Here is a 14,072-nt window from a genome sequence, read left to right as displayed (position 1 = left end):
ATTCATTCCTATTCTACACTCGCTCTGCCCACTTATCACTGATCTGAACTGATCTGCCAGCGCCTACAGTTTTTTCATATATCGACATAAATTGAATAACCTATCTAGTAGTTACACCCGTAGAATAAATCATTGTTTAAACCTGAAACAAATACACAGCTGCTATCCTTTACCAAGTAAAGGAAGACTAAAGACAACAAGAAGAAAAGAACCACTACTACCCGATCATACTAATACAGTGAAACATATATACCATATAATCTAGCCTAGGATCTTTCGCCTCTCAATCTTCTGGCCAACTGGATGTCCTTCTTCTGGATAGTGACTCTCTTGGCGTGGATGGCACACAAGTTGGTGTCTTCGAACAAGGAGACCAAGTAGGCTTCGACAGCTTCTTGCAAAGCACCAATAGCGGAGGACTGGAATCTCAAGTCGGACTTGAAGTCCTGGGCGATTTCTCTGACCAATCTCTGGAATGGCAACTTTCTGATCAAGAGTTCAGTAGACTTCTGGAATCTTCTGATTTCTCTCAAGGCGACGGTACCTGGCTTATATCTGTGAGGTTTCTTGACACCACCAGAGACTGGAGCAGACTTTCTGGCAGCCTTGGAGGCTAATTGCTTTCTGGGGGCCTTACCACCGGTAGACTTTCTGGCTGTTTGCTTAGTTCTGGCCATGGCTAAGGAAAAATTATAAGATGAAAAAAAGAGAAAATCAAATGGAAAGTGCGGAAATCAAGAAAAACTTCTTTATATATGTTCCCAATTAATGTATGACATTTCTGTAGGGAATTTGCCGAAAAAAGAACCCACCGCTTCGAATGACGTTTTGGGATGAGGGTGAAATGGCCACTGTTTTTTGGGCAGGAAATGGGCGCTGTTTTGGAGAAAAAACCCGCACTGCCGAAATTCAGCCAGGGGCTAGCAGCCTGAATCCAGCGATATGATTGGCTGGTGGATGGTGAGTACACTCCTTCACGTGAGGTTCGAGTCTGAGACTATCATGCGATAATGTGGCAAGTTGTATGAGAATTGTCCCCTATCTCACATCTCACATCCTCAGTCTCTTGCACAAACCAATATCCAGTATGGATCGCATTTCAAGTTTCCATCTTCTCTATTGTGCCATGTTCTATCATATTCTGTCATTTTCTCTCTTAATTATCTCAATTATAAAGCTTTATGCCCAACTTCTGTGAAATTTCACGGGTTTTTGTATGTCAGGTGAGTTTCTTTCCTCGGTTTCCCATACTTAGCCTTTAGAAGCTTTTTGCACCCGTTTTTCAACAAACACATCTATTTGCACTTATATATTCCCATAACTCACATTGAGTTGGACAGCAAATCCACCTCTCCCTTGTATTTGTCCACATCTGCCTGTCTTTGCTACTTTAACCCTGGCTGATCGCTATCTATCTCGCCTATTCCAGCCGCATTCTGCAACAACCCATTGCCTAATCTGGCATCAAAATAAGACAATATGCCGTACACTTAGCTGTAAGCCTAGCTGGACTACTCATGGACTACTCAACAGATACAGATAAAAGAAGGCTAAGAAGTAAGCAATCCATGAGTTCACAGAGGCACATGGCTGAATTCTGGCACTAGGAGCAGCTCAGTCTCTAAAATTGGCTTATTTCAGTGTTCCTGATGTCTACTCTCGGTTGACTATGAATATATTAAACGTATAAAAAGTGTATAGAATACAATGCAAGGAAAATGGTGATAGTTGCACACGGCTACTATCGGAAGTGAAACTGTTGCTCACCTTGACAGTGAACTATGATATCTATGAGTGTAGGGTAGTGACTAATAGGAATATAAATGAGAATCAGAATATCGCATGGATAACAATATTCGCGAATATGTTAAATGTCAACAACATGACTATGGATATGAAAGTTATCGTTAATGATCAGAACAACATCCAATATCCACTAAATCGATTGCCAAAATGTATACAATTTAGCAATCTAATTTTTAATTTTAGTCATTCACATAATCCTCATTCTTCATACAATCTCTTCTCTACGATCTGTACCACAATCTGGTGATTCTGGTCTTCATCATCTTCTTCTGTAACTGGAAAACACCGTACATCAATGCTTCAGCAGTAGGAGGACAACCTGGAACGTAAATGTCCACAGGGACGATTCTATCACAGCCTCTGACAACGGAATATGAGTAGTGGTAGTAGCCTCCACCATTGGCACACGAGCCCATGGAGATGACCCATCTTGGGTCTGGCATTTGATCGTACACTTGTCTCAAGGCTGGGGCCATCTTATTGGTGACAGTTCCGGCTACAATCATGATATCGGACTGACGTGGCGATGCTCTGAAAATAATACCCAATCTATCCTGATCGTATCTGGGAGTGGAGACGTGCATCATTTCCACAGCACAACAAGCCAAACCGAAAGTCACTGGCCAGAATGACGACTTTCTGGCCCAGTTAGCAATCGAGTCCAACGACGTCAAGGCGTAGTCGATGGGACTGGAGGCAGTTTTTTCTGACATTAATGGGAAGTCTGTAGGTAAAGCCTTGGGAGTCAAGTCTTTGGAGCTTATGTAACGAACAGCTACGGCCCTTGCTACGGAGCTAGACACGGGCTTTGCGGCCACGAAGGCTCTTCTGGACAACGAGAACATGTTGTGGATGTTTGTGGAGAAGAGTTTAGAAAAAAACGGCCCGAATTGGAGGTGTAGTTCTGAATTCCTCTTGAAGCTTGTAAGATTTGTCTGAAACTTTTTTACTGGTTTCGTTTTGATCAGCAAAAATTTACAGGCTATGATTGGATGCGACATGCACGACATTCGCGACATGCGCCTAGTAGAATTCACCAGTACCAGGTTTGTTATCATTACATCTCCGGAAGCGGTACTGTATAGTATGACCAGTGAGCTTTTCGCAGCCGAAGTTGAATAACCTCAATTGGAGGTTAAGATGTCTCTTTTCTGTTAACTTATTAAGTCATTTCTATTATATTTGATGGTGTAAGTTCAGAAATCTAAAGTTGATTGTCTTCAAATTTTTATGGAAATTTTTTTCGATTTGAATAAATTCATTTCTACAGTTTGCTATAGAAACATGAGTAAAACTATTTAAATCTACCACGTCGTCTTCATTAGAAATGGCTTCCATTTGAAATGTAAATGTAGTATCGTTTTTATATACTAACAGCAATACTTGCTAAGTTATACCCTCTAATATTGCATAAATCTTCTAACAACGGCTCTTTCAGTAGTCGCACGGAATCATATGAAGGGCCCTAATAAGAATATTTCCTTTTTCGATTTCTAAAAACCAAAACAAGGGTCCTATTTCCTCATATTGGGTGTTGGTAAGGGATACGAACTGCTTCGAAGACACAATTAACTCATCCAAGCTCTTCGGATACTTTGATTCATCCAGAAGTTCGATATTGGTGCCGTACAAGTCTAGTTTCCTAAGATCTGTCATGTAGTCAAATGTAATCAGCTTGTCCAAAATAGCCAACTCTCTTAGACCAAGTGCTCGTAAACCAATTGGAAATTCATATCCACTACCAATTGCCAATCCATGTCCCCGAATATGAATTCTTTTTAGCTCTGATGGTAACTTGAATCTATAGTCTATCACGAACTTCATATCATCTTCCACACAAGAATAATCTTCAGGATAAGTTTCGAAGTCATTATCGCTAGATTGCATTACTAAAAGATTCAACTCTTTAAGTCTGGGCGGAAAGTTTAACTCGTGGAATAGTTTTCTGGTAAACTGACCAGTTGAACTTCCTTCAACTGTCAAGCACTCCAAAGATTTGAAGCGTTCTATTTGATCTAATACTTGAATATTCGAGCAATTAATTTTTAGGTCTTTCAAGTTGTCGTTTATTCCCAACAAGAAAGAACCAGGTGCATACCCAAACGACAATTTCAATAATCGTTTTTGAGAAAATGGGTATATAGGATTATTATCTTCAGGTAAATTCAGGAATCTTGTACTGAAAATATCCAACTCAATTAAATTCTCTGGGAATTGCACGTTTTGTAAAATGCCAGCCGATTCGAGGGATAAAGATTTAAGCCGAGGCGGGAATACAAAGCCTTCTTTGACTTCGTATCCTCTTATCCTTAGCTTTAACAAAGTCTTTGGGAACTTGATGTCTAATAACGGTTTCCCTCTTGACCCTCCCTCGATGTCAAAATTGACCAACTCTATAAGTTCATGGATCTTCGAACAACTATTTATATTCTCACAGAACTTCATTTGCAAAGATTTAATATTAACAGGAAATTTCCAAGAATCGAAGCCAGTCAAGTCTGTAAACTTTATCACCAAGCTTCGTAAATTTATCAAGTGCGAAATATCTAGATTCTCTACATCGGCAAGACCTAACTCTTTTAACGTACTCGGAAGAGCCAACGAATTGATGTTGCTCATTGAACCTAAATGTAAGATGACAAGGTTGCTTGGAAAATTGCTCCCTTGAAACTCACCGTCTTGAATTGAAAGTACGAACAATGTATCAAAAGAAGTGCACCAGTCACTGCGATCATGACTAGTGTATATGCCTACCACGTTCGGCGGAAACTCCATATCGTGGTATACCTCATGGAAATCTGAATAAATATCCAAACCAATTACAACTAAGAAAGGTAAGCTCCTAATTAGTTCCAAGTAGTCTGGTAGTTCGTCTATTGGAAAATGAGTGGAGAAGAATATTTCGATTTTCTGAACACAATCAAAATCTATGATACCAACTATCTTCAAGAAATCTTGTGCCGCTGACCTTAGGAAGAATTTTGCTTCTGGGAAATCTTCAATATATCTCGTAAACTCTTTCTCTGTCATCCAGTACATACTTCCATCCAAACGAGCATTTCTAATCTCATCAACCTGGTCAATCCATCCAGAAGATATGTATATATGTTCACGAGCCTTAACATATCTTTTTCTTGCGAGCTTTTGGAATGGTCCATTGGACAACGCTAGTTCTTCCAAATCATCATCATGAAGCAAACTGAGAATGAAATCAACGATGTGTTCAGGAAGCAAGGCAATACCCACGTTGCCAGTCCTAGCAGTCATATGATGGAGTAATTGTTGGTGGTGACGACTTGTGATTCTATAATCTGGAGAACAAATATAGAAGATTAATCATAATAAAAGTCGGAAAATGAAAAACCATTCTTTGGGACAGATTTCACACTCTTCAATGCAAATGTCACAAATGGAATTCTTGGCGTCGTGGTTTCACAAATCGTCTGATCTCAAATAAAGCACACCCAATTTATCTACCGCTTAAGGAGTCCAAACGGAAGTGTTCAGCTAGCCATTGGGCTTTAAGCCTGATGACAGCTAAACCATTGACATTAGAGTCACAGATGAGAGTTGCTACCATTTATTCGAAAATACCATTTATTAGGAAATCACATGAAGAATGTAGTGAAGTTGGATCTGTGCTAGTTGTATATAAAGCATTTGTTCCTGTAGTATATTGGGCTCTGTATCCATACTAATGTCAGGTATTTGTATATACACTGGCATTTTGTAAAGTATACGAATTGTGATATATATATATATAATGCTGGTATATATATGTTTCGAGATTGAAATCGGTTTCGAATTATATTTATTCTATGGGTTTACATTTAGTATATAGCGATAGAACAATCTAGGATTCAGTACTAGACACCATTTTCATAACCTTACCCCAGAGATAATAGTCCATTCGAAAAGCAGTCATATCGTACTTATTTTATGGTATCACAGATGGAGTTTTGTCTGACATAAGACTGTAGAAGTCTTCTATGAAATGTCTGATAAATGGTAATTACGATAATGCTCATCCTTCTTCATTACATATCTACACTTGAATTCTACGTAGCATTCTTGCTACTTATGCTTGTATTATGCTATAGAACCTTACTGGATTATCTCCTCTAAATAGTCCTTGATCTTCTCGAGGATATCCTCCTTCACCTTGGCTGGCACTAACTGTTCGGCTCTAGGTTTCACAAACGAGTACAACTGGTCAAAGTTCTGGTCGCTCTTATCCAGAAGCTCTCGGCTCGCTAATTGCGATACTTTGTCGAACCAACCTGACTCGTAGAGTTGCAATTTCAACTGCTTATTTATGATGTCGTAGTTTCCCGACGATATGAGATGTTCCTGAATCTTGGACTTGATCTGGTCCAACTCCTCCAGTTGCTGTGTCATGATGTATTGTCGTATTAATGAATAGTACAGAAAATGATAATGAATGCTTATGCTGCAGTAGTGCTATTCTAGATCTCAAAGAACCTATCAATAGTGCTTTTTATGGATGTTGATGAATGAATGTAGACGAGTGAATATTCAAGAACTGATTCTATTATTGTTTGTTTCGTCAATTTGTAATGAAAAATTCAGAGACTATGCTGCGATATTCGCTTTATATGGTTCAGAATTTCTACCTTAAACAAGTGTATGGATCCCCAGGGCAAGATGGAAACACGGGAAGAAGATACACTCGGTCTCTCAGGCTTCTGGTTATTTTTGATTTATCAGTTTATGAAAAATATGTATGGGAAATTTGTATGTGCAAGATATATGCGACTCTTAAGTGCATAATTGAGAGCAATAGTGAAAAATTGTGGAGAATACCAATTCTCTTCTCTCCTATTCTTTAACAACACCTCGACATTCTGGTTTCCAGCAATTGATGCCATAGAGCGGTAGAGCTACTTCTTTTCTGTTCTAAATACCCATCTTCTACTGTGACAACAGAGACTTTTTCAATTCCTTCCATCATTGTTAGTCTATATGCGGAGAGCCGTATCTCGACTTCAATATCAACTTCCACACACTCACACAAGCGTATACAGAAGACTTTTTGCAAGAACAATGTCGTCATCTCATTCAAAGGGTTCTCCTTACGGTGCCAAAATCACTGCCATTGAAGAGTTAGACAAGGGCAACTGGATTCAGACCAGAAAGATCAAATACCAGGATCCCCACGGAAACGATCGACTCTGGGAAATGGCCATTAGAACTACCAGATCTGAAACTACCAATGTCGATGCTGTATCAATCATAGCTATTTTGGAAAAAGAAGGAAGAGATCGTGAAGTTGTACTTATCAAACAATTCCGCCCGCCCACTGGTAAAGTTGTTCTAGAACTTCCAGCAGGGCTCATAGACCCAAAAGAATCGATAGCCAGCACTGCTGTCAGAGAATTGATTGAAGAAACAGGCTACTACGGCACTTTTGCTAGGGAATCTGTTGCTGTTTTCAGCGACCCAGGCTTGACCAATGCTAATATGGTGTTGGCATACGTAGATGTAGATCTCTCAGATCCCAGAAATAAGAACCCTAAAGCAGAATTGGAGGACGGCGAGTTCATCGAAATGTTCCACTTACCTTTGAAAGGCCTATTGGGCAAGTTGGAAGAATTGGTAGAAAAGGAAGGTTGTACAGTAGATGCCAGATTGTACCATTTCGCTGTTGGGTTGGATATCGCTCAAAGTCTCTAGACCAGTTACATTTAGAAATCCATAAATCTACAAAACTGCAGCGGAAAGTGGCCCGAGGAGACCTCTTTTCTAAAAGTTCTTCCTGATGGCCTTTTCTATGAATCATTCTGTTGAAGATCATATATTCATACAATATAGTCCAAAGTTTGTCAATTGGTCTACACCTAATAGTGTATCTTTTTTATTACAGTTAGGATCGCTCTTTGTCCAAAGATAAACTTGCTGTGAGTAATATACTAGCTAGTTTGAACTTTGATATACATTTATTCATATATACATTTACATTCCAGCTAACAAATACCGTGGCTCACTTTTGAGCTTAGCTTGGCCTGTGACAGTGCTCAGTATAAATTGTTGGGCCAATATGAGCGCAAACCTACCAAAAGTTGCTGCTTTTCTGACCCAGTACAAATCGGATATTCACGATCTATTCATTCGGGCCCTCCATACTCTTCATACTCTTCTCTCAGCTATTTCTAATGCGTACTTGCTGTGATACCTTTCATGGACATCACTTTACCCCATACTTTCACGGAAAAATTCATCTGGTAGCGCGCATTCCAGTTTATACTCAGGTGGTCACTTACTTATTTCAAATTATCACAATCATCTAGTTTTCTTCCTTGAAAAGCAGCGACTTTTGGTTCTGAAACTCTGCGAGATTGTATATTTGTCTTGCTGATCTTGAAGTATCGAACTGTCGTACCTGCCTTTCACTTTTGCCAAAAGATCCACAACTCACTGAACAATCTTTAAGCTTGGACATCCTACTAGACTTTCATTCACTTATTGTATTTGCCATGCTGTCTGAAACCCCGGATATCTGTTGTTTCTGTCTTGGAGGAGATACCGATATTCCTCCCTTCGGCAAACTTCTGGACGCTCAAGATTTTATCCATCCCTGTTCGACTTGTTCACTTGTGGCTCATAAAGTTTGTTTGAAAGATTGGTTGAACTCTCTTCCTTCAGATAAAATACAGATTGTCAATCCTCAGTCCATGGATTTGGACGAGTATCCAACTGCGGCGACTCCTGGCAGTAGAAACGACTTTGCTTCGTTTAGCAGCGCTGCCGATTTGGGTGTGGGCGTGGGAGTTCCTGCTACTGAGACTCGAGTTCATATCCATCTTTCGTTACAATCTGTAGTTTCATGGCTCACAAACTTATCTTTGCTTCGACACCACCGTAGCGAAGAGAGAACCATCGACAATAATAACACTAATGTAGATGACAATGACAATATTACTATTAATGATGATACCAATGGCAATGTAATCGAAAATGAGAATAATAACACAAATAATAATACCCCATTTCCCCTGTCTATCAGGGTGCGAAACCTCAAGAATAGAACAAACCGAGATGCTCCGCTTATAGCCGTATTGATTGCTTCTTGTCCACAATGCAAGCTGGATATAGCTTTTACTATGTGGTCTTCCTCCTTCCTGGCAGCCAATGCTGTACTCAGAACAACGGCTACTAGAGTTGTACAATATGGAGGCATTATTCTAGCCGTTACTTCTGTTTTCACAGGAATCCTTTCCATGGGATATATAGGCTTGACGACCTGTGGTTTGAAGATGATGGACTGTATCGTTCCAGGTCCGCTCCTTGTCCGAATGCTCACGAGAAAGTCTGCTGCTTCGGCCAATAATTATGCCAGCTTGTCGCAAATTCTTTTCAGCAACAACGGGAATGGTAATATACCCTCTGATAGTCTCGAACAGGCGTTAGTGAAGGGAATTATTGATCCACTCAAGTTCTCCCGTATACCCGTCTTGCCCATTGTGTTGTATAGATTGCGCTCAACTTCCTTATTGTCGAGTATATTTGGTGAACATAAAGATTCCGCTAATAACTGGATAGCTGAGATCATGATAAACGCATATATATCGTCTCTTGGAAACCACCAACTTGTCAAGAGCTTGTTTTACAATTTCCGCACCCTGCTAGCAGATATCATTCGTGATCCCTCTAAACTCTCTCGGAATATCAATCTTTTCAAGAACATCAACTTATGGAGAACCAATAACATCATCGGCATGCTTATACCTTTACGATGGTTATATGATATTTTCTTCAGACTTACGTTTAACGTAGCCCATTTGAACAACACCATGAGTTCGCGCCCTAGAACGATCGCCAACTCCATGAACGAAGAAGAAATCAATAGAATGGAAAACACTATCTTCCAGTTGGCCAAGTTGTCTGGATTGTACAGCCATGTTCAACTCACTGTGGACTCCGAATTGAAGGCAGAAGTCAAGCAAAGTACCAACTCTATCTATAAGGTACCTTTGATTGGTTTGTTGTACGTGAATATTAAACGTAGCTTTCTTCTATTACTGAGACTTTATAATCTCAACTACTTTCAGGACTACATCAAAACCAGAGCCTTTCTTAGCTATTGCAATGTGTCTGCCTGTTTGAAGAATGACTTTTCCCATTCATTACTTAACAAGTCGTCCACTATCCGTATGATCACAACGGTCTTATGGCCATATCTAAGCTCAAAAGTAGGAGCCGTGGTGTTCCTGCTCCTTTTCAAGAATTTGCAATTTCTGGATAAGTCCATCACTCCAGCCAAGTTGATGCTTGTGAGCAATATAATAGGGTTGGTAGGAGTAGTTTTGGTCAAAGATATGTTCAATCTCTACATGGCACACAGGAAAGCTATCGAGTTGTCTGACATACGAGTCCTTAGAAAAGATTCATTTGTCTACACAGGAGGTGAAGATAACCTCAATCTTGAACAGCTTCGTGATTGGTATCGTGACCAGGACAACGATACCGACATAGAGGTGGAACTTGAGTTGACAGGAGCCTTGGGAGAATTACCAGCAGAGTTAACTGACTTACCAGGAGGATATCCAGCTGTCGAAGAATAAAATTTACATATCAATTACACTAGTTATATCAATTAAGCTAAATAATACAGAGCATTCAAAAGTACATATATACATTGTGGAAAACCTCCCCCAAGTATATAGAATCTAACATTTTCACAAAGCAGAACCAATGAAAGCAGGCTATTCGTCATCGTAGTTTTCGTCTTCTTCAACTTTTCTCATTGGAGGTTCTACTACTTCGTCCTTCTTCTCTTCTACTTCCTCTTCTTCGTTGCCATTGCTAGATGTATCCTTTTGTTCTTCCTTGCCAGTGACATTAGAAGAAAACTGAGGAACAGCTACCGGGGCATTTTCTGGAGCTGCACCGTTAGCAGGGGAAGGTTCAGATGCTGGCACTGGTGCTGGTGCGGGTGCCACAGGAGGAGCAGATGCCAAAACAGTCACAGCTGGAGTCCCTGCTTGGTTTTGAATAGGAGCAACTGGTGCTTGTGGTGGTGCTGGTGCATTTTCAGCTGCTACAGTTGGAGCCTTTGGCTGAACTGGTTCAACTGAAGCAACAGCTGGTGCAGCTTCAACAGGAGGTGCAGGAGCAACTGGAGTAGCTTGCAGAACTACTGGATGTTGAGGATGTGGAGCTTCCTGTTTTATATCTCCATTCGTTTTTACCTCGGCTTGTTCTACAGAAGCAGCTGCGTTCATAAGAGAGTTCAAGCTGTTGTGAGCAGGTCTTGGAGAAACTCTTTCTGAAGATAATTTTTTGATGACAGGATTGTCGAGTTTCTCTTCCAAGTCGTGTTTTCCGTTTGCTGGAGCAAGTTCAGTGGCTGGACGCTGTGGCGCCGTCACTGGAGGAAATTGTTGAATAGGCTGTTCTATGTTTCCAGGAAGTCTCTGTAAAGGCTGTACTTGTGGAGGAGTGGGAGCTCTTTGAAGATGTTGCTGTTGTTGTGGTGGAAGTTGTTGAAGAGCTGGAACAGGTGGAGGTGGTTGCGAAATCTGTTGAACCTGTTGTGGTGGAGGTGGAGGCAACAGACCTGGTTGGTTACCTAGCAAGTGTGGGGGAGCAGGCTGGTGAGATTGTTGGGATTGTTGTGGCTGCTGCTGTTGTTGAGGTTGAGGTTGTAAAGAAGGTTGCGCAGGTTGCTGAGATTGCTGGGGTTGTTGTTGCTGCTGCTGTTGGCTACTCTCCAAAACCATTCCTTGAGGCAATCTAGGCTGTTGGCTAACTGGAGGAGGTTGTGGAGGATGGGTGTTACCCTCCTGTTGGTACTTGATAAGTTGATCCAATCTAGCCTTGATGTGAGGATTGCCTGGATCCAAACGCTCTGCCTGTCTATAGGCATCGAGAGCGTCTGAGATCTGGTTGTTGCATGTTTCGTACAAGGTTCCCAAATCGTACCAAACCTCAGAAATGTATGGATTCAAACGAATGGCACGAGTGTAGGCATCAAGAGCGTCCCTATACTGTGAGATCTGGTAATAGAGAACACCAATCAGACACCAGAATGTGGGGTTTCTCAGATCGCGATTCACGGCCTGTTGGAACGCTTCGTAAGCAGCATTGAAATCGCCTCGGATCATGTGGACACGGCCCAAGTAGTACCAGGAATGAGCATCGCTATTGTCGATTTCCAACGATTGCATCAAGTACTTGAGTGCAATGTTCAAGTCTTGCTGGAACGGTTGAGCCGCGCCAGATCCATTTTGTGAAGGTGTAGAAGGGCTCGATTCTGCCTGTGAGTATAAACAGCCCAATTGCTGCAACACCTTAGCGTGCTGTGGATTGACCTGGAGTACTTTTTCATAGGCATCTTTGGCTCCTACCCAGTCCTTCTGCTGTTCCAAGACTGAGCCGATCTGGAACCAGACATCTGGCTGAGTCAATGGATGGGGTGGGTTGTTCAAGATGTACTGGAAACACTCAAGAGCCAGTTGCAACTTTCCTTGGTGCTTGTAAATGATTCCCAAACGGAAGTAGATCTCGTTGGCCTTGTCGAAATTGGGGTCCAACTCCAAGACTCTGACAAAGGCTTCTTCGGCATACTCAAGAGAGCCGTAACGGTCGTATAAGATTCCGATTCCGTGCCACAATTTGGGCACATTGGGGTTGTCCAAGTAGTAAAGAGCCCTTTGGTAAGCGGCATAGGCTCTTTGCAAGTCGTCGAGCATCAAGTAACAATGGCCCAAGAGTCCCCAGGTTTCACCGTTCTCAGGATTATAGTTAAGTGCCTGTTCGTAGAGCTCAGCAGCCTTGAAGAAAACGTCTTTGGAGCGGTAGATGTTGGCGAGTTTGATGAGTGCCTCGGGATTGTTGGGCGAGTGTCTTAGAGCCGAGTCGTACGAAGCTAGAGCCTTATCGATGTCGCCAAGCGACTCTGCAAGTGAACCAATAGCAAGCCACGTAGCTGCCGTCGTCTCGCTGAGGATATTGGGAGCTCCGACAGAAGCTGCAGCAGCGGCGGCAGCAGCAGCAGCCAGTGGAGGTGGTGGTGGGGGAGCCACAGAGCCTGGAGGAGGTGGTGCTAGCATAGGCTGTTGCTGTTGCGATAACTCGTGTTGGGTCAAGCTGGGCGAGTGGTGGACATGGTGGAGCAGGCCGTTGAGGGGTTTATTTAGACTCATCAGCATGGCTGTGTTGGATGTGAATGAGCGAACCGATTTTAGAAGTATTAATAAATATCCGCAGAAATGACGGAATTAGAAGCAGTAGTTAAATATGGAATACCGAAACTTGGTATGATTAAATATATCGACTTGATCTGGTGTAGGCAAAATTCCGTAACGTCCTTGTGAGATTGCGATTATGGTATGATGGAAATCGGTGGAATTGGTGATGGAATGTAAATGTATTTGTGTCGTGGAATCGAGCTCTACTGAAAATTGGACACGGCTACGATTTCAATACGGACGTGGAGAAGTTGAGCTCACGATCTAGATACGTCTGGACACGGCACAGAGATGGTGGTGTCGAGTGTGGAAGGGCCGTGGTGGTAGGCGGCGTAGCGACAAATTCTGGCGGGTGGAAGCAAAATCCAGCTGCGATAATAATAGTACAAGACCAGGAATGTCAATCGGGTCGAAAGAGTAGGCAGATGTCGAAGCAGTAGTCGGTCAACAGTGAACAGTCGATAAATGCTTCAGCGGGCTTGTTCGCGTCCGATTCCTATTCTTCCAGGAGAAAGTTACAATCGCTCTATCAAATCTGCTGCCCTGAAAATGAGAATAAAATCTTGCCCAATTCTCAACTGGACGACGCATCTCTATATATACAGAATAGACAGAAACGCACCGAGCACAAACAAATAAAGCGCCGCCGAAGAAAAAAATTAAGTGATGCTTAGTGAGTGAAAAAATTCATGGGGGGGAGATCGTATATTGCGGTTATATTCCGGAGCCAGAGGTAGCGTACCTGGGCCTAGCTGGGCCCAGATTGTGGCCCCAGTGTTGGCGCCGGGTCCTTCTGCTGCTGGGATCCGTCTCGGTGGCCGCTGGAGCTGGGGGCCATTCGCCCATGGCTCGGGCAGTCTGGCCATATTTCCAGCGCTCCAGAATTATGTGCCTCTGGCGCTACAAGCTTTTAGCGTATCCATGTGAGCCCGACTTTCCAGGGGGTGTAATGTCGTGCTCAACCAATATCACCTCCATTTATTTTTCACCCCATCATGTTGGCAATTGTCACTCGCAGAAAATAATAGAATAGGGGGTGTAGATGTTTACCGTTTT

The 14,072-nt window shown here is 42.1% G+C and overlaps 6 protein-coding genes across 6 annotated transcripts; 2 read left to right on the top strand and 4 right to left on the bottom strand. All coding sequences in view use genetic code 12, as the record gives it.

Annotated features, from left to right (window-relative positions):
- Positions 1-111: 111 nt before the first annotated feature.
- On the bottom strand, positions 112-677 carry PICST_69601 (histone H3; the record flags this gene model as incomplete). Its single annotated transcript, XM_001386842.1, has 1 exon — positions 112-677. The coding sequence occupies one exon, from the start codon at positions 675-677 to the stop codon at positions 267-269; it is 411 nt and encodes a 136-aa protein (XP_001386879.1). The 3' UTR covers positions 112-266.
- Positions 678-1,665: 988 nt separating this feature from the next.
- On the bottom strand, positions 1,666-2,697 carry NUO20 (NADH-ubiquinone oxidoreductase). Its single transcript, XM_001386841.1, has one exon. It carries the CDS (start codon positions 2,649-2,651, stop codon positions 2,028-2,030), a length of 624 nt encoding a protein of 207 aa, XP_001386878.1. The 5' UTR covers positions 2,652-2,697; the 3' UTR covers positions 1,666-2,027.
- Positions 2,698-3,240: 543 nt separating this feature from the next.
- PICST_29047 (predicted protein) lies at positions 3,241-5,073 on the bottom strand (the record flags this gene model as incomplete). The annotated part of the gene is made up of 1 exon (XM_001386840.1): positions 3,241-5,073. One exon carries the CDS (start codon positions 5,071-5,073, stop codon positions 3,241-3,243), a length of 1,833 nt encoding a protein of 610 aa, XP_001386877.2.
- A 1,797-nt stretch (positions 5,074-6,870) lies between these two features.
- On the top strand, positions 6,871-7,500 carry PICST_53805 (predicted protein; the record flags this gene model as incomplete). The annotated part of the gene is made up of 1 exon (XM_001387064.1): positions 6,871-7,500. One exon carries the CDS (start codon positions 6,871-6,873, stop codon positions 7,498-7,500), a length of 630 nt encoding a protein of 209 aa, XP_001387101.1.
- An 803-nt stretch (positions 7,501-8,303) lies between these two features.
- PICST_69689 (hypothetical protein) lies at positions 8,304-9,062 on the top strand (the record flags this gene model as incomplete). Its single annotated transcript, XM_001387063.1, has 1 exon — positions 8,304-9,062. A coding segment is annotated over one exon (564 nt), but the record flags the coding sequence as incomplete, so codon positions are not given.
- Positions 9,063-9,598: 536 nt separating this feature from the next.
- On the bottom strand, positions 9,599-13,859 carry SSN6 (glucose repression mediator protein). The gene has a single exon (XM_001386839.1). It carries the CDS (start codon positions 12,975-12,977, stop codon positions 10,530-10,532), a length of 2,448 nt encoding a protein of 815 aa, XP_001386876.2. The 5' UTR covers positions 12,978-13,859; the 3' UTR covers positions 9,599-10,529.
- Positions 13,860-14,072: the final 213 nt, after the last annotated feature.

The sequence above is a fragment of the Scheffersomyces stipitis genome, chromosome 1 (genome assembly GCF_000209165.1).
Source record: "Scheffersomyces stipitis CBS 6054 chromosome 1, whole genome shotgun sequence".
Classification (NCBI taxonomy): domain Eukaryota; kingdom Fungi; phylum Ascomycota; class Pichiomycetes; order Serinales; family Debaryomycetaceae; genus Scheffersomyces; species Scheffersomyces stipitis.
The sequence above is the reverse complement of the archived record's forward strand: the minus strand, read 5'-3'. Positions and strand labels throughout refer to the sequence as shown.